Source organism: Mustela erminea, chromosome 5 (assembly GCF_009829155.1).
Source record: "Mustela erminea isolate mMusErm1 chromosome 5, mMusErm1.Pri, whole genome shotgun sequence".
Lineage (NCBI taxonomy): Eukaryota > Metazoa > Chordata > Mammalia > Carnivora > Mustelidae > Mustela > Mustela erminea.
Window position 1 is genome coordinate 71,786,425 of NC_045618.1, and position 19,516 is coordinate 71,805,940.

The 19,516-nt window shown below is 48.6% G+C and overlaps 1 protein-coding gene across 2 annotated transcripts in view; it reads right to left on the bottom strand.

The window, feature by feature from the left end:
- The window catches only part of GNB5 (G protein subunit beta 5), a 44,123-nt gene extending 25,134 nt beyond the window's left edge, over positions 1–18,989 (bottom strand). The window contains exons 1-5 of one of the 2 annotated variants that reach the window (XM_032343747.1): positions 18,727–18,989; positions 14,621–14,732; positions 5,329–5,465; positions 2,320–2,361; positions 105–181 (exon numbers count right to left, since the gene is read on the bottom strand). In XM_032343747.1, the coding sequence (XP_032199638.1) occupies positions 105–181; positions 2,320–2,361; positions 5,329–5,465; positions 14,621–14,732; positions 18,727–18,852 (494 nt within the window). In that variant the 5' untranslated portion in view covers positions 18,853–18,989. Of the gene's footprint in view, positions 1–104; positions 182–2,319; positions 2,362–5,328; positions 5,466–14,620; positions 14,926–18,726 lie in introns of those variants that run through there. The other variant, XM_032343748.1, reaches the window with a different exon arrangement.
- Positions 18,990–19,516: the final 527 nt, after the last annotated feature.

The following is a 19,516-nucleotide window of genomic DNA, read 5'->3' on the forward strand; positions in this document are numbered from 1 at the left end:
AATGAACAAAAACAGTAAGTTCGGGTTTGTTTGCTTGTTTTTGCCCATCGAACAGTGTTTTATGGCAGACGGGAGATCAGAAAAGCTGCTTGACCCCTACTTACCCACATGCAATGGCGCATCCAGACGGGGCGTATGCACAGGCCATCACCCATGTGCAGGGCATGGTGACTGCGTGCTCCTGAAACACAGAACGTGAGCCTCACAGAGGGAACGAGCAGCACTCCTACACAAACATATTAAGGTGTGGCGCCCAACGTGGGGCTTGATCTCATGACTCATGAGATCATGACCTGAGCGGAAACGAAGTTGGATGCCCAACCAACTGAGCCACCCAGGTGCCCCGACTTCTTTCTTAATGTGATACTCCCCTTGTTCTTCTGAACGAATATTGGGGCTCACTTTCTGTGAAAGGTCTGTCGGAATTTCACTTCAGTTATACGCTTTACCTTATTTACTCAGATTCTCCCTATTTTCAAAATCTACTCTTAAATGATCCTACATGTATGCTGTGTTTGCTGCCCTGTGAGTCTCCAAGGGCCTCTGTCCCCTGTGGGTCCTGACACCTTCCTGGGAAGGTCAGAACAAAAGCGGGCGAGGGCAGGGTGATCTTGAGAGACCCCATAACGTGGGAGTGATGAGACCTAGAGGTAGCAGTTCCTGCTCCTGGCTGATGGTCGTGTCACCCACATTCTCCTGCATGCTGACAGGGAACAAAGCCACAATGTGAAACTTTCTGCGTCTGTGGGCTTCTTTCCCTGAGAGACATGGGCCCCGGGTCCTGGCTCCAACACCATCAAGATGTGCGGCCACAAGCAGAATGACCACCTGTCCACCCTCAGTCTCTCCCCGTCGGTGAAGGGAGAGGATGGGACTAGATGATTTCAGTACCTTTCAGTGCTGGTCTTCTTTCCTGTTATGATCCTCTGTGTTTTTGTGGGGGAAACACAGGCCCTGATACTGCTCGCAGAAATTCTGTCACTCTCAGTTACAGCCTTTCGGATGCCTAGAATAACCCACGGCAGCAAATGGCCACTCCAAGCACAAGGTGCCACAGGCCCCGTTCCTTACAAGTAACAGCTATGTTCCCTGTCAGGGGCCACAGTGGCAACACCACGGCTCCCCAGGAATCAGGCAGTGTGTGCTCTATGACATCCTTGGGCTTTTAAACAGAAGCAACAAAACCCCACACTCTTGAAGACACTAAGGCGTGCTGGCTGAAGGAGAGGACTCCATGGAGGGAGGTGCTGGAGAGGAAACCCCTGGCAAACTGCTAAGCTGCCATCTTTACTATTTCCCAGGGACCTGACCATGAGGGACTCTGCTCCAGAAGATGGTTCTGGGACCCCCTTGATCAGGCTGTGTGCACCTGTCTGCGACAACACTTACTAAACACGTTCCCTCATGCAGAATGTGGATGCTGCTGGGTTTGAGGCACACAGAGGTCTCTTTGTCTCATATGGTGAAAGAAAAGACCTTCCCCATATAAATAACAGAACCACTATGGAATACATAGCAGTTGTTACGGTAAAAGGCAATACAAGGCAGGCTTGTGAGCACACCTCCACAGAGATTTTCGCCTTTCTCTCTAGTTAAGAGTCTAAATGTAGGTCAGATTTGGAGCTGAGCATGCCCAGGCCCGACTTGCAGGCTATCAGTGGAGAGTCAGTTCAATTCCCTGCATCCTCAGCTTCCCCCTGCCTCTGCTGTCTGCTCATGTCCACGGTGCTACAGAGTCCGGTCAAAGACACAGAGGACAGGGGCGCCTGAGAGGCTCAGTGGTTAAGCATCTGCCTTTGGCTTAGGTCATGATCTCAGGGTCCTGGGATTGAGCCCCACACTGGGCTCCCTGCTCAGCGGGGAGCCTACTTCTCCCTCTCTCACTCCTCCTGCTTGTGTTCCCACTCATGCTGTGTCTCTGTCAAATAAATGAATAAAATTGTAAAAAAAAAAAAAAAAAAAGACACAGAGGGCAGAGAAGGCTGGGGGTTCAGGAACCTCCTACCACCCCTCAGGAGAAAAATAATATATGCATATGTGAATGTGCTGAGTTTTCCAGGCCAGGCCCTTTCTGGCGTGTTAGTGCCCTCTTTGGGGGCTCTGTGTGCTCCTTCCTGGGGGAGGGGTTTCAGCTCAGGATGGAGATGGACACAGCCATGGGCTTCTGAGCTGTCCCAACGCAAGATGGGCTTTCCTGGGGTTTCCAACCCCAGACAGGCAGCCGAGGAGCTGGATGACCATGGCGGGGATATCTGGCAGGGAGAAGGACAGGGCTGGGGCTCTGAGGTGCTGCTCAAAGCACCAGGGACAACCTCTTACCTTGTTAGTGGTGAAGGAATCCCACACGATCACCTTCCCATCCTGGAGGGAAAAAGAGTCAACAGCTTAGGAGCTATCAGCCGGTCCTGACAGGGGGCTGCTGAGAATGCTCGGGAGAGCTGCGTCTGGCCGGGCAGCGTGCAGGAGACCTCAGAACCTCCAGCTGATCTCTGAACAACAGGGAGGGAGTGAGGGGCTGAACTGTCCAGCCCGATTACAGGCTCAGTTCTCAATGGGACACTGCTTGTGGAATACAAAGCAATGCGCAGAGACTTCTAGACCATTTAGAAACCAAGCACTGATTATTGGTATCTTGTCATCGCCCACACGTCCTGACAAGAAGCTGGAAAGGGGTGAGACAGACCCGAAATTACCTCGAGGTACCTGCCAGGGTACTTCCTCCCTCCCCACCCCTACCAGCCATCCTGGCTTCTGTGCCCCGTGCTCCCCGCTCTCTGGGCCAGAGCTTTACCAGCACGCATTCCAATCTGGGCTGCGCAGGCCTGATATCAGTGTCACTTCCCCACCCGGACGTTTCACATCTGTGCTGAGAACAATGTGCAACTCCAGTCTGTCACGGTGGGGCCCCTCCGCAGAGCACTCGCTGCCCAGGGTGGGCTCAGGGCTGGCGAGGCTACTTTCACCATGACGGCTGCTGCAGTCACACTGGGGCTGTCAGAGGTCACCACAAAGTCGTGTCTGTGTCATAAAAACCCACATGAGCCCTGGTCCCTACAGGGCAGCCACCTGCCCAGCATGTGGTGTGCAGGTCCTCTGGGCCCCCAGACTCTGCCTGACAGAGGAAGAAGATGGCCGGGTCGGCCGCCTCCACGGCATGCTTGGTTTTTGTAATCACTGAAGCTGTTTGGAGCTAAATGTGAACAATGATGTAAGGGTGGTGGGGAGAGATGCCACTAAGAGACACAAGCAAGGTCTGACTATCCAAAGTGACATGGTTGCTTTCCTTGCACGATCCACTGGAAGACTTCTGTATTCTTGCTGCATGTGGCTAAAAGGCCCAGGAAAAAAGTCGAAGTGGGCCATCTGCCCCCCCCCCCCACCTGGAGCCTGGCTCTCCGTGTGTTGTCCGAGCTGGCCTTCCTTCTGGCGGCTTCCTCCCCAACACTGCCTGCCTGCCGGCCCCACTGCCCACCCACTGTGGGCTCTGGAGAGAAGAAGGCACCCAAGAGGCTAAAATCAGCCATGAAACCAAATGTGGGCCTCTCCAGAAGCCCAGATTTATACACCAGGGGCCTGTGAACCTGGAGAGACCACCCCCACCCCAAGCCCGACCCCACGCAGTCAGGCTAATTAATCTCCTGCCTGCGAGAGAGAAGGGCTGCTCTGAGTCACTCCGTCTGCTCCAGAATGTTCCTGCTGTTTCCAGCCTCCTCCCACGCCCACCCGCCTCTCGTCTTCTCGCAGCAGAGCGGGATGGATGCGGCGTGTCAGCAACGTCCCTCCTCCCTCTCTAATAAGAACAGCATGTGCATGACAGAAAAATCCAATATCTATTGTACTTTGAAGGACAAAAAAATGTCAAAAAGGCTAGGTAGCAACATGTGTATCTTGATCACAACTTGGTAAAAAAAAAAAAAAAAAAAAGTCTGGAAAGAAATGCTCTGAAATAGTAATATGGTTGGGACAGGGTGGTGGGAGTAAAATGGCTTCTTTGTTCTCTTTTTCAGGGTTTCTTTAACACGGTAACATACGTAAGAGATAAATGTTTTATGAACTTAAAGAAAGCAAGTACAACATGACACATTCGATCTATAGGTAATACAGGAGATTATGAACACCTGTCCTTACCAAACACAACCTGACACAGATGTTGGAGGGTGTGGATTATTTAGATCACGTACAGTTTTTATATTTAAAAGGGCTATTAAAAACCCCAAAATTGTCCTTTGGAAAATCTGGGCTGAAAGTCGGAACGGTGGGAGGGGAGACCAAACTGGCCATAAAAATAGGGGACTTCAGTTTATAATTTTATACTTCAATGCATGTTACATCAAAATAGACATAAAAGGGACCACGCAGTGATCACCAGACTCCTGAGAGTCACACTTTTGTAGAGGCCCCTCCCTCATGTCAGGGTTGGAAAACAGCAGGAGTGAAGGAATGTGACCTTTGACGGCCGGGCTTCGGCCTCCTTCTCCCCCTCTTGCTCTGGGGAAGGCTGGCTACCATCTCCTGAGCAGCGCTGTGGAAAGGTCTACATGGTGAAGAAGGAGGGCCTCCAGTCGATGAGCCATTTTGGAAATGAGTTTCTGCCCTAGTGGAGCTGTGCCCTGACCTCAGCCCTGACCAACATCTTGACTGTAACCCCATGAGGGACTCTGAGCCAGAACCATCCATGGGACACTGTATCAAAAATTAATGATGTATGTACTGGTGACTAACATAACATAAAAAAAAAAAAAAACCCACCCAGATAAGCCACCCTTATCTGGCTCTCAGAAACCATGTGAAATAATATTTGTTGTTTTAAGTTGCTGAATTTGGAGGTAATTTGTGATGCAGCAATAGATAAAACTAGTACGTAAGATGTAGAAGAGACTATGTCAACTACATAAAATGAATGAAAAATTATACTTTACAAAATACGTATCTTAAATTTATTCTTTAAGGCATAAAAAGAGTTTAGGAACTCTTAAACTAAAAGAAGCCACAAGCACTTATGTCCTCAATTTGGGGGGAAATGCCCCACTATCTAAAAAATGAATTTCATTCCCAAATATAGCCCTGAAGTATGCTCAGGAAAAAATAATTCTGAATGGCTTCTCAGATACAGTTTACGTTTCAGTTATTACCATAAACTCTGAATCCACCCAAATCAGTGACATTCTACAGTCTGCAAGAGAATGCTGCACTATGCTAACTCATGTCCTGTGGAGAATAAGCAGAGGGATTGAGAGCAGACAGGGTTTTTTGAAAAGGAAAGTTCTCTTTCTTCTTCAGTGATCAAGTCAGACCCTTGAGCGCCCTCCCAGAGCAGATGCCACCTACCTGGGAGGAGCTCACGATCCTCCTCTTATCTTTGCACCAGTCCATGCAGAGAACCTTGTTCCCATGGCCTTTGAGGGTCCTCCTGGTCTTCATGACAAACTGCCCGAGAGCTTCCACCCGTTCGGCCACCTGGTGCACTAGAAGGACAGGCTACAATCAGTTCCGTCACCAACGACTGGATTCTGAGCCATACGCCAGCAAAGGGATGACATGGGTCTTTGGGGCCACAGTTTGATTCTCCTGGTTTGGTTTTGTTTTACTATTATGCCTTCATAACTCTCTTTTATTAAACTCAGGAGAGGGTAGAGACAACACTGTCATTCTCGCTTTGTGTTTAATACCCCACATCTTTCAGAGCATGTCTATCTTTGTGTGCTGAGGGATCAGCAAGATGACCTCATCTACAGAGACAACGTGCCTTCCACCACACAGAATTCTTCTGTTGAAGGGCCATAGCTCTGCAAGGTGGGCAGGATGAGCAGCAGAGCGAGATCACTGTCCCCATTTAACAGGTGAGGAGACTGAGGCTCACAGGGTTTTTTGGCTACAATAAGTTCAGACAGCCAACTGGGAGAGAAGCTGGGGCTTTTGGTTCTTTTACCCACCTTTCCGATCACAAGGGAAAGTGACTTTACAAGAACTGTCCCATTAGGTGGCGAAGCGTGCACCCATGCTGCTGTTCGGCAGGCACTGTGACTTCTGGCTGAAGCCCCTGTACCTAGCACAGGCCTGGGATGTGTTGGGGGTCTGGTTACGTGCTGCAGGCAAGAATGGACGAGGGAGCCACCACATGGTACACCCCCGGGGTTACTGAAAACTTCCGGTGCCAATAAAGATCAGTATTCTACAAGTCTAAACACGTGACCTACAGGGGCAACCCACATCAGGGAGGAGCTCCAAAAAGGAATCTCTCAGGGGCTGGGCCCAGGCCTCTCTTGAGCCTGTCACTGAGGAGTCCCAGAAGGAGCCACGTTCCCATGAAGAGACCATCATGTCCCGGCCCCACATCCAGAGATGAGGAGACTGAGGCTGGGGGACCCCATGGCTTTGCCCCCTTGTGCAGTGCCCTTCTGGTTAGAGGCTGTGCCAGAAGGAAAAACTGGGGCCCCAAATCACTCCCCTCCACTTCTCCTTCCTCCAACTCTCCCAGCTGGGCCTTTCCCCCAGGCAGGTGAGAAGGAGGGAAAGGGGCATCCGAGACAAGGGACAGGCCCAGGAAAGGTGTGGTGTCTCAGCACAGCGGTGCAGCACGGTGGTTGGGGGGTTGTGAGGCAAGGCTGCCGGTGGCCCTCTTCCTTCCCTGGAGCTGCTGCCACATGCTGGGAAGTGCCACCTCCCTCATGGAAATGGGGCAAGAAGGACCAGACCGGGCTGTGGTTTAAGCCTCTGACAACAGCACGACTTCTCAGAAATCCTCCCTCCCTCCCCTTGGTCTCTCTACACACTGCATTGTCTATTTCCTAAAAACAAGGAACTCTGACAGAGCCACACAGCACATTATCAAAGTCAGAACATAAACACCGAAGTGATGCTACATCCAATCTACAGACCTTACTGAGTTACTCTCCATTGTCCCAATAATATCTTTACAGCAAAAGAAAATCCAAGAACCATGGGCTGCCCTCAATGGTCATGTTTCTTTAGCTTCCGGTTAGAGTTTTCCAGCGTGGGCTTGTCTGCCGCCTGCTCACGATCAGATGCCGGCAACGCGTGTTTGGAAGGACCGCCACAGACGGACACCGAGTCCCCACCAGTGCGCCCCGTCAGGAGGCACCTGTCGTCCCTGGGTCCCGTCACTGGCGCTGTACACGCTGACCATTCGGTTGAGGTGGTGTCCGCCGGGTTTCTTCACTGGAGAGTTACCATTTTGCCTTTTGTAACGAAACTGTCACTCTTCAAAGTGCAATACCCTCATTTCAACATCTGTTTATGATTCTTGCCTGAATGGGTGATGATGATGGTGGGCAGGTGATTCTCCTAATTCCATCATTCCGTCTGCATTTTTAGCTGTCTTACTAATAAAAGGAGCCTCCCCTCTTCTTCAGTGTATTTATTCACCCATTCATATTAGAGGGACTCATGGATTCTTACCTTATTCAAGGAGTTATAATCCCTCAGCATTATTATTTATTTTAACACTCAACTAGTCACTGATTTGCTCCGTGGGAGCCCCGTCAAGCAAGTGCCCCGACCTTCTGACATGTTCCTATTGTTCTCTAAGCATTTTTTTAAAAAGATTTTATTTATTTATTTGACACAGAGAGAGAGAGAGAGACAGTGACAGAAGGAACACAAGCAGGGGGAGTGGGAGAGGGAGACGCGGGCTTCCTGTTGAGCAGGGAGCCCAGTGTGGAACTCCATCCCAGAACCCTGGGATTATGACGTGAAGGCAGACGCTTAATGACTGAACCACCCAGGTGCCCCCTAAGTGTTTCTTATTCTAAGATCATGTTCTTTCCCTGCTCTGGCCCTAGAATCAGCCACTTCTCCCAGAAGTCTTGGTTTCATTTAATTGCCCCATTTCTTTGTGATAGAAGAATAAGAGTGTGAAGCAGTTAAAAGTCTCTGTGCAAATCCAAACTATAAAAAGTCCTTGCTGAACTATGAAGTACCACATGAGAGGTGTCTGGCTGGCTTAGTGGGTGGAGTGTGCAACTCTTCATCTCCGGGTTGTAAGGTAAAGCCTCATGTTGCGTGTAGAGATGACTTAAAAATAAAATCTTAAAGGGTGCCTGGGTGGCTCAGTGGGTTAAGCCTCTGCCTTCGGCTCAGGTCATGATCTCAGGGTCCTGGGATCGAGCTACATCGGGCTCTCTGCTTGGCAGGGAGGCTGCTTCCTCCCCTCTCTCTCTCTCTCTCTGCCTGCCTCTCTGCCTACTTGTGATCTCTGTCACATAAATAAATAAAATCTTAAAAAAGATAAAAGTACTACATGAATGTGCAATTATTGTGCTATCACGTCTGCTAAAACATTGCATTCTTTTTTTTTTTTTTAAGATTTTATTTATTTATTTATTTGACAGACAAGAAATCTCAAGTAGACAGAGAGGCAAGAAAAGGGGGGCAGGAAGCAGGCTTCTTCTTTTTTTTTTTTTTAGATTTTATTTATTTATTTGACAGAGAGAAATCACAAGTAGACGGAGAGGCAGGCAGAGAGAGAGGAAGGGAAGCAGGCTCCCTGCTGAGCAGAGAGCCCGATGCGGGACTCGATCCCAGGACCCGGAGATCATGACCTGAGCCGAAGGCAGAGGCCTCAACCCGCTGAGCCACCCAGACACCCCAAAACATTGCATTCTTTATTGCCACAAATGGCACAGCAGTTTTTTACAGATACATTCTTAAAAACACACTGAATATAGTTTAAAGATGGTGACTTTTCTAAATTCTTATAGGCCATTTATACAAGTCTGTACCAGCTCAGAGCTGTGAGCACATTTTATTTGGTGTTTTGTTTGGAAACTTCACATTGATATCATTGCTGCTTTCCCCAATTCAGCATGGGGACAACCAGAGCTATTTTATGTCCCTCTCATGAAAATAAAAAAAATTAATGAATTAAAAAGATGACTCACCCAATCGATATGGGGCCTTACTTATCTAATGTGAGCCTGACCATATCCCGGCTACTAATAATTTTTTTCTCACTGCATTTTCCTTTCCATATATAGGTTTTACTCTAAACCCACTCCATCCCATCTCTATCTGGTAAATCTCACATGTGTTAAATTGAAGAGTTACAGCTTGAATGAGGTCTCTAGAACCCTGAGTACATGCCAGGTATAGAAAAGAATAAGACAGTCCCTGCTCTTCCCGAGCTCATGGTCTGCAGGGGGCAGATCGCAGCTGTAGTGAGGTAACAGAGGTGGTGGGGAGCCCAGGGTAACCCGGCTGACTCTGCCGGGAGCTGTGCCATCAGGAGGGGACGTCACAGGTACCTGGTTTTGAAGGATCCATAGGAACTGGAGTAAGGAAAGGGGAGGCTGAATCACCTTCCAAATTTTGCACCAATAAACTGTCTTTGATGGCCACTATTTGGTGGAAGATCTAAGGAACCAAGGATGAAAAATTATCTAAAGCTAATTCTAAAAAATTCATTTTGCAACCCAAGTGTCCATTGATAGAGGAATGGATTAAGAAGATGTGATACACACACACACACACACACAATATGGCATACTTCTTGTAGAAGAATGAGATCTTATCATTTGTGACAGTGAAATAAGTCAGACAGAGAAAGACAAATCCATATGACTTCACTTATATTTGAAATCTAAAAAACAAAACAAATGCAGAAGCAGACCCATAAATACGGAGAACAGACTGAGGGCTGCCAGAGGGGAGGAGGTGGGGGATGGGCAAAATGGGGGAAGAAGAGAGGGAGGTACGGGGTTCCAGTTATGGAATGAATAAGTCATGGGGACAATGGGGGGATGGGGAACCTGGGTGATGGGCATTAAGGAGGGCACACGTGGTGCGAGGAGCCCTGGGTGTTATACTCAACTGATGAGTTATTGGATGTGATATCTGAAACTAATGATGTACTATAAGTTGGCTAATTGAATTTAAATAAAAAAAGAAAAAATACTAAGTCACGGGGATAAAATGGGATAACAGGATAGAGAGTACAGTCAATGATATTGTATAGAGCTGTTTGGGGACAGATGGTAGCTACTCTTGTGAGCAGAGCATAACCTACAGAGTTATCAAATCACTGCTGTACACCTGAAACTAACGTAACACTGTATGTCAGCTAGATTCAATTAAAAAATACAAATGAAAAAATTAAAAAACGGATCCTCTCTGATTCTACCCTTGGATTGAATGGGGTGAGATATAAAAACCCTCAAACACTTGGACGGAAGGAAAACATCTGCAATCACATTACTTTCTGTGTGCTTGAGATTTTGGAATTGCTCCAAAACATACATTTGCTAGACACAGAAAAAAAATCTCCCCAGAATTGCTTAGCTGGAGAGGCTAAGCAATGGTGCAGTCTTTCAGACGGAGTACTACATGCCTCCATACAGTAAAATCAAAATATTGACGTTAAACAGAATGGCAAAATGATACGGGGAGCTATGGAATCCATTGTGTTAATTTAAAATTGGGCTCAAACTCTGAATCTAGGACAATCCCAAGTATGCTCACAAATAATTAGCACAAACATAAAATCATAAGTTATGAAATACATCAAAATATTCAAAGTGGCTACCTCTGGGTGGTGGGGTTATGAATGGCTTGTTTGCTCCTAGATTTCTAGATTTGTTATAGTGGGCCTTGGTTTATTATGATGGTACCCTAGAGATACTTGTGTGAGCTAGCTTGTTGCAATTATGGACACAGAGCCGAAGCAAGGGGAGAGATGAAAGGCAGGTTCGCTGCAGGCAGCATGGGCGAGAGCAGCAGCAAGATTAGTTTGTAGGGAAACTCACGTCCAGCCTCAGGCTGCACAGCATAGTTCCTTAAAACTTGGAAAAAGCCAGTCAATGTATTTGCTTCAGACTAATCCAGAAATTGGTTTTCCTTGGTTTCTCCTTAAACCATAAAACCAGAATAGTCCAAGGTTGCTATTATCATATAGCCTTTGAGAACAAAACCTTTCACAAAGTTACACTGATAAGAGATAGAAAAGTGAATAAACAGCATCTGATATGTACTCAAGAAATTACATACATCTTCTTTGAGTGGCTTTGTTCCTATGCTAGATTAGAATCTGCCCTCAAAGAGTCTGGAAATCTGGAAGAAGCCCCCCACAGCCCCGACAAGGCTACCATACATGCTGCCTGACATAAACACAGCGTGCCTCCTGCCCTTCCTGGCTCACTCTTCTGTTTAATTTCAAGTTAAGGACTCTTTAAAGTTGAACTCTCATCTTTGTTCTTGATCTTGACTCTCATTCCGGTTCTCATTTTTTATTATCAAAGCAGGAAATGCACAGATGGCTCTACAGTGAAAAGTACCTCTACCTCCCCTCACTCCCCTGGGCTCTCTCTAGAGAAAACAAATTTCTCATGCATCCTGCCACAAATTCAGTGCACATACAAGCATCCCTTGTTTAAGCTAATGAGGTCTTCTTACACTGTTTTGTACTTTTTCAATTTCATATTGAGACCTTTTCATACACATACATGGATTTTTTTTTCCTTTTCAATGTAAATCTCCATTGCCTGAGAGATGGCCTAGCAGGGTGAGAAGGAGAGCTAATACGAGGGGCCCGAACCCTGGCATCTACCCCCACCCCCATTCTCCCTTAGAGTAGCTGCAGAAGCTTAAGGCATTCCCTTTATGCTTCCCTGGATCTCAACAGTCTCCTCATCCATAAGGTTACGAAGAGGAGGGGAAGGAAACTTTTTGTGCCCGAGGACTGAGGCTGAAGCAAGTGACCCTTCTAGTTTTGAGAACTGTGGGATAGGACCTCCAAAGATCTCCATGTCCTAATCCTTGGAACCTGTAACTATGTTACTTTACATAGCAAAAGGGGCTTTGTAGATATGATTATGTTAAGAATCTTGAGGCAGGATGATTACCCTGATTTATACAGGTGGGTCCACTGTAGTCATAAGGGTCCTTATGAGAGGGAGGCAGGCAGATCAGGGTCAAAGAAGGTGATGACAGAAAGGTCAGAGGGTGTGGGGCCACAAGCCAAGGATTGCAGGCAGCCTCCAGAGGCTGGAAAAGGCAAGAAAGAACCTCTCCCCTAAAGGTCCCAGGAGGAATGTGGCCCTGAAGACCCACTATAGACTTCTGATGTCCAGAACAGTAGAAGAATAAATTTATGTTGCTTTAAGCCCCTATGTTTATGGAAATTTCTACAATAGCAAGAGGAAACTAATATAAGCTATAACTTCATGATTCTAAAATGTCTTACAATCAAGGAAGGAAACACTTAACCATGGTAGAAGGTAAGCAGAAGGCAGGGGAAACATTCCCAAAACATCCTGTAAGGGGAAACATCTAGGGAGGAGGAAGCTCTGAAGGAATAAGGTGAAAGGCAGGGGCCCAAGGCCCCGGGCTAAGAAGTTTCATGTAGGCTGGCTTCCCCTTGGGACCCATATAAGCCATTTCCTCTATTTAACGGTGGCCAAAGGTCTGACTTCTATCCATATGGAGACAGACCTTTCCACTGGGGGTCCACAATTCAGCCCTGGCTTCTGAGGGTACCGCATCCTTGGCAGGATGGGGGTTCTGTGTTGAAAAGCTCTACCTTGACTATCTCTCTGCCTTAAGGCCATTTCCCAAGTCAAGGAAAAGACTGAGAGGTTCCCTGCAGGCAGTCTGCCCTGCTGATGAAGAGCTTCTGGAGAACCTCCTCTGCACAGAGCCCAAGGGGACTAGGCACAGAGCTGAAGTGAGGCTGGGCTGGAGTTCTGACTGCCTGGGCTGGAATCCTGGTCCCACCACTTACTGGCTGCAGTCCCCTGGCAAGTCCCTTCACTCAGTTTCCTCATCTGTAACATGCAGAAGTCAGAAGACCTACCTCAGAGGCACCCACCCCACACAGACAGCATCATCGACAGCATCTGTACAATGCAGGAACTGGCAGAGTGAAATGAGGCAGACTTTGCCCAGTGCCTCCCAATTGCTGTTCCCTACCGCTCGCTGACAACAGAAGCCCAGCTTTATCTGGGGATGACAATGTGTCCAGTTCACTTCTCCCTTTCCCAGTCTTCCTTGCAATAACTATGTGACCTACTTCTGGCCAATAAAGTACAAAATCTGTTGGGAGAAAGGAGGCTTTGGGGAAAACTTCTGCTATCCTGATAAGAAGGAAAACAAGAGGCTGGTGCCCACATTGCCCCTTCTTGCCCTGGATACAGAGGTTATGTTTGGAGCTGTGGCAGTCATAGTATAATCATGGGGCTAATGCCAGTGTTTTCAGGGTGATGGAGAAGAAAGCATGGAGTCTGGGTCCTAGATGGCACACTAGGCAGCTGAACCAAAGCTCGTGGTCATTGACACTTCTTCCTGTGATATAAGGAAAATAACTCCCAATTTGCTTTATTTGGGGTTTATAGTTCATTGTAGCTGGACACAACCCTAAATGATAAGCGGTTTAGCATGTCTCTGATTTAAAGAAGTCCCCTTGGAAAGAAAGCACACTCTATAGAATCACATCATCTGCTTCTATCAAGTGATTTTCAAAGAAAGGCATCAGGCGCTCAACGACCTAGCATGAACCCCATGTTTCTTCTCCAAATAGATTTTAAAAGGGGTGGCACCAGATAGAAATGGTAGGAGCCTGAGGGGTGCCTGAGGGTACCATGGCGGGGGTGTGGTGTGGGGGGAGGCTGTGCTCAGCAAAGGGGAGCTGCCACCCTCGGAGCTGAAAAGCAGATAAAGCCACTTCCCCAAGCCTGGCCCTGAGCCCAAACTCTGCTGAGGACAAACCATCTGATGGTAAAGAGAAGCGGATCCCACCAAGAGTCATTTAACCTGGCTATTTAATTGCTGGCTCATAAAAATCACAGAGCCGTTTCTGAATTATGGTGGTGGTCAATAATTAAGTTTATTTAAGACTGGCATTGCTCTTTTATGCCAAACGCACCGCATCCATTCAAAAGCTTCTTTTGCTTTTTTTCTCTCTTGCTTCCCCCCCCCCCCTTTTGCTTTTCCCTTTTTCTTCTTCTCCTCTGCCTTTTTCCCTCATCTGGTTCTCCACACCCCCTCGCCCAAGGAAAGGGGGCAGAGTGGAAAAACGAGGTTTTTAACTCAGCCTGGTTCCTCGTAAAAGCAAAACTGAGAAAAGGCTCCACAGTGATGGAGAAAGCTAAATGATGGAAAAACAAAACCGGAGTTTACCCTAGGCCGCGCCCACCAAGGCTCCGACGTTGGCTACGGCCGACACCCCCCTCCACCCGGCTCCGGCAAGAAGGCAACCAGTTCGCAGCTCCCAGGCAGGTGATGGAGGGAACTGGTCCCAAGATCCTTCAGGGGGTAGGGTGGGAGGTAAGAACAGCGGCCAGGGGCTGCTACCACAGGCGCCCCCGCCCAGAGGCGGAACGGCCTCCGCTAGCGAAGGGTGGGGTGTGTGCTCTGCAAGGTGTCCCGCGTCTCCGAGGGCCTCCCCGCTCGGGCCCCACGGCCGCGCACCCCGGGGCTCCGGGCCGCGACCCGCGCCTCTCCTGACGCCCGGGAACCGGGGGCCCATCCCTGGCGCCGGCGCAGTCCTGGCTCCCTCCCCGGGAGGCCCAGCGCCCACCCCCAGCCCCCGCCAGCCGCGCTCCCCCGGGGGCCCGTCTGGTTCCCTCCGCCCGCCTCCCGGCGCGCAGCCCCCGCCCCGGCCCGCACTCACGCTCCACGTCGTGCAGCTTGGCCCGCTCCTCCTCCAGTTTGCCCTTGAGGCTCTCGGCCTCGCTCTTCAGCGACGCCAGGGTCTGGTTCTCGTGCAGCCCGTCGGTTGCCATCTTCGCGCCGGGACGCGGCGGGGAGGGAAGCGGAGAGCCGGGATGCGGGTGAGCGGGCGACCGAGGCCTGGGCTGCGAGCGGGCGGGAGCGGCCCCGCGCAGCTCCACCGCCGTCTCCCCGAGCGCGGCCCCGCCCTCCGGCGCTGACGCGGCGGCTGCGAGCCGGGCTGCGGCGGCCGACTCCCCCCTCCGCCCGCCACACGGGCGGGCACCGGCGCCCCCTCCGCCCCCCCCCCCCCCCGCCCTGGAACCTGCAGCACGCTGGCGCTGTGCCCAGGGCGATGCCCTCGGTGCTGCTGCTGCGCACACCACCCGGGAGAAGCCGGGAGTATCGTGCCCATTTTACCGGTGGGGAAACCGAGGCTCAGTGATGGTAACGTGACTTGCCGGAGGACACGCACCTGATGAAGGACCAAACTGGGATTCCAACCCAGGACTGCCCGGCTCCTGGGAGCCGGTGAAGTCCCGCTGACACGGCCTTCCTACTCTCCCTTTCCCCGGCACCGGTCTCCCCTTAGTGGGCCTTGATAGGCTGCCGAGTGGCTGCCGCCTGCAGAGTGGATAAGCGATGACTGCCCAACGAGGCCCAGCCCGCACTGCTCATACACTGATACCGGCCTCACCTGCGTGCCGCTCCCCACAGCGAATGGGAAACGTTCCTCCTTTGTTGACTTAAATATACAAAAATAAAGCGAAATCTGGCTTCTGAGAAGCTGTAGAGGCTTTGCGGCATTAGGAAGCGCACTCTTGGTTTTGCTTTTCCTCTCTTCACATAGGGAATTAAGTCCCTGGCCTGGGGTCAGCAAAACGAGGTGCTGGCAGAGCCGGGGTTAGTATACAGGGGTCCAGACCCGGGTGTTTGGACCCACACTCCGTGATCTCAGATGTGTCCCTTCTGAGGCAGCTTCCTCCACCCCAGAATGAAAGGTTACTAGGGGCAATGAATTTAGTGGGTATTTAGGGGTAACTAGCAAATTTAGCGACGTCACGGCAGGCTCAAGCATCTCTTTTTCCCAGTCCCCGGCAGTGTCAGGCACTGTTCCAAGCACTTTACATTAGTAAATTGCAGTGATCACCCTGAATGGATACTGTTGTCCCCATTTTACAAACGAGGACACGGAGGCACGGGTTAGGTGATCTGCTTGAGTCACACCTTGAGAAAGAGGCGAAGGCAGAATTTGGACCGAGGCAGTGTGGCTTCATCGGGCAACCTGTCTTCTGGACTTCAGTGGGGAGGATCCAAACCATGGCTTCTCCCTTTTCCTCTATCCATGACCGTGTGTGAGTGTGTGTGTGTGTGTGTGTGTGTGTGTGTGTAAAATGAGAAGGCTAATTTAAGGTTGTAAATTCCAGAACAAACATTCCCAAGAGGATTTTGGGGGCTATCCTCACCCCTTACTCCCTGAACAATCTAGCCTCAACTTGTTGCCCTGGGCAGCTCTTTACCAAAGAAAAGTTGGAAGGAATCTGTATTCATCTATATATGGTGGTCTAGGAGGTTAGATTCTGAGCTCCTCAGTTTCCTTATCTAAAAAATCTACTTCATCGGGCTGTTACAAGACTTAAGTAAGGTAATGTGAGTGAATCTCTTAGCAGACTTCTCCATCATAGCTTTGTGTATTAACCGCCATCTAGCTCCCCTTTCCCTTTCCATCAGTGTAGTTTTATTCATCATTTATCCTCAGTATTTAGCATAGTAATTGGTGATGGTAGGTCCTCAGTTAATGTTAGTTTATGAAGTGGATGTATTAAACAGAATATGTAAAATATATAATTAAAATGAAACAAATATGAAATGTCAATATATAAATATGCTTTAGATACATGCAACTACTTATAAAAGCAAAAATATGAACTGTGCTTCAGAGTCTGTAGAGCAAAAGTTCAAGATAGCACCAGTCCCATCTAGGTCATACTGCCTGAGGATAAACCCTGGCTGTGTCTCAGGCTCCTTAACTGTGACTGGATAACACCTCCCCAGAAAGGCCTCATCGGGGTGACCACGCAGCACGTTCAGAGCTGTGCCTGACACAAACTGTTTGCTCATTATTATTAAGGCTCCCTGATACACTTGAGCAATTCGCCCGAAGTAATTCAAACGAGACACTAGGTCATGGGAGGCACTTCTCAGGAGGGTCACCTCAGGCCTAGGAAAACAGCATCCTCTCATCACGTCCTCAGTGACCCCTTGTGGCCCATCCTGGGATGTGTGCCTGCTCGAGGTCTGCCTGCCTGTGACCTGGGGTGAGCGGAGCTTCACACTGGGGTGTGCCCTTCTCTGGAGGTCCTCTCTGTAAAACAAACCCCAAACATCCTCCATTCTAGAGGTCCTACCATCTAGAGATAAGGTCATGTGACTTCTTAACAGATGGCAAAGTTTGCGAAGTGCCTCTCTGTACTTTGGTTTTAACTCCTTTTTCTAAGTAAGGAAGAAGGAGATCAGAAAAGTTGAGGTCCTCTACATTTCAGCAGGAGTGGAGTTACAGCGTTTCCCCTATTCATGAAAAGGGCCTGGGACGGGGGGCGCTACACAAATGCAACCCAGGTGGAAATTTACTGTCAGTCTTTGGATGTCTCCTCAGCCACAAGAGGGTGTCCGAATATTTGGGAACCCCCAAGTGCTTGTGGAGATAGCCTGTGACAGTTTCCTGGAAAAGCTCTCCAGGCAGAGCCTCTGCCCTGGGGAGAATGTTTGATGCCACAGGATGTGACAACAGGGACTCTGGGCTCCCAGTATCCACAGAAGAAACTGTTTAAAAAAGATTTTAAAAATAGCTAAGATTAATAAGTAGCACTGCTCCAGGATGTCAGGGCCCCAGAAAGCAGGCTTATTTTAAGAACCAAATGTCATCAGTCTGATGTACAGAGCCACGTTTAGAACACAGTGCGCTGTGGATAGAAGCCCGTTACAATGAGCCTGAATCTTGTGATGTCACGATTATGACGCTGTACCAAAGCCTGTGTGTCTCTCCGGGCTGTTTACTTGCCGTTAGCTTTACGAGAATAATTTTTTAAATGTAATTACTGTCATGGGTTACAGTGGGACCAAGAGGATGAATACTGAGTTTTCCTCTTAAGTTGGATAAAATGTAAAAATCCTCTTTCCTCTCTTTGGCAGATGGTTTTAAAACTGTGTTGATAATGAGGCATTTCCAGTTGGGATTTTGGAGAACAGTACTTTACCACTTTTGACCAGCTGGGGGCTCTGCTGAGCTGTATTACTGAGCCCGGCTCTGCACATCCGCTCAGGGCTAATTTCTAGGGCTTCCGCCATGCTATGGGCATGCTACAAAGATGTGAAAAGCCTGTGCATAGCCACCTCTAGTAAGGACTGATTTATCTTCTGTGAAAAAATGTAAGGATTTATATTCAGTCCCTGGCCCTCAGCATCTTAGGCCTAAGGAGCACATTTCCTTGAACTTAATTTTGCTTTCTACAGAGGCCCTGGAGGGTCCAGTCTTCAGCAGAGCTGGAAATCTGGATCATGGCCTTCGGAGAGGCACTTTCAGGCTGTCTGTTTGCCAGAGTCTATTTTGGCTTGGTTACTTGTCAAGAAGACAGAAAGCAAAAGCAAAAAGCATTAGCCCTAAAAAAGTAGTAATAGCTAAAACATTCATTGAGCACGGCCTCTGCTGGGTACTGTTTTAAATGCTTTATCAAATGAACTCACTGAATTCTCACAAAGCCCTATGAGGTAGATGTTATTGTTCCTATTTTACATATTTGAAAACTGACCTCCTAAGTCAGTTGAAATCTGTTGGCACCAAGGAACATAACTAGGAACGCAAGGAACATAACTAGGATTTGAACCCCGGAGGTCAGAGGGTTCACACCTTGAAATCCCCACGCTATGCTGCATCATTCAGCCCAAGAGTGTTCAAAATGTCTGTGTGAATAAACCAATGGGATGGTGACTCATCTGTCACAGGACCCTGATATTAGCCATCATTTTAAAACAAGATAACTACCCGAATTCTTTTAAAGTGGCACTTACGATTTCTGCACATGTTGAACAGTAGCTGAGCTGTTGAGATTTCTTGAAAACTGGTCTCAGAGCCCGTTGTTTGAAACATTTGTCACAGGAGCCAAATACATTAACGAGAAAGGTCTGATCGCACATCTTTAATCCAAAATGAAACTGAAAAAGAGAGAAAGGGACGTTTGTGCAGGAGAAAAGCCAACAGAAACAGTTTTTTAAACCGCATCTTCCTTTGATCACGATGGTTGCTCAGACTTCTACATGTGGGATAAAGTATATGCAGTCAATTTATAACCTTTGATTTATTACAACACACTAGGTCAACACCAGCTCGTTTATTTAATCAGTAAGAAAGCATCAGAATAGGTTTTCTGGGGTTACCCTTTAACTGGCTATTTCGGCAGCAACACCAACACAGTTGATTTTTGCAGCCCCGTATTAATCCTGTGGGGCTCCACAGTGGAAAGTGTCATTATAATGGATATTATAATTTAAAACTTAAAAAAAAAAATTCTTTCCCTAAAGGTAAACTTTTGGAGGGAAGATGAGAGTCAGAAAGTGGTAGAACCTGATTTCAACCAATACCCTAAGGCTGAGTAAACATAGTGTTGGTTCTCTGCAAGGGACACATCCCATTTATTAAACACTGGACAGCCACAGACCCAGGGCCCCTATCTGTTCATCCAGAAGTCAACCGACAGGTCCAGGCCACTGAAGGGAGGGCAAACACAGAAGCAAAACCATCTGGTGGCTGAGGGTGCTGGCTCTGGCTGTCCAGACCCTGGCCCCACTTCTTAAGCAGGTT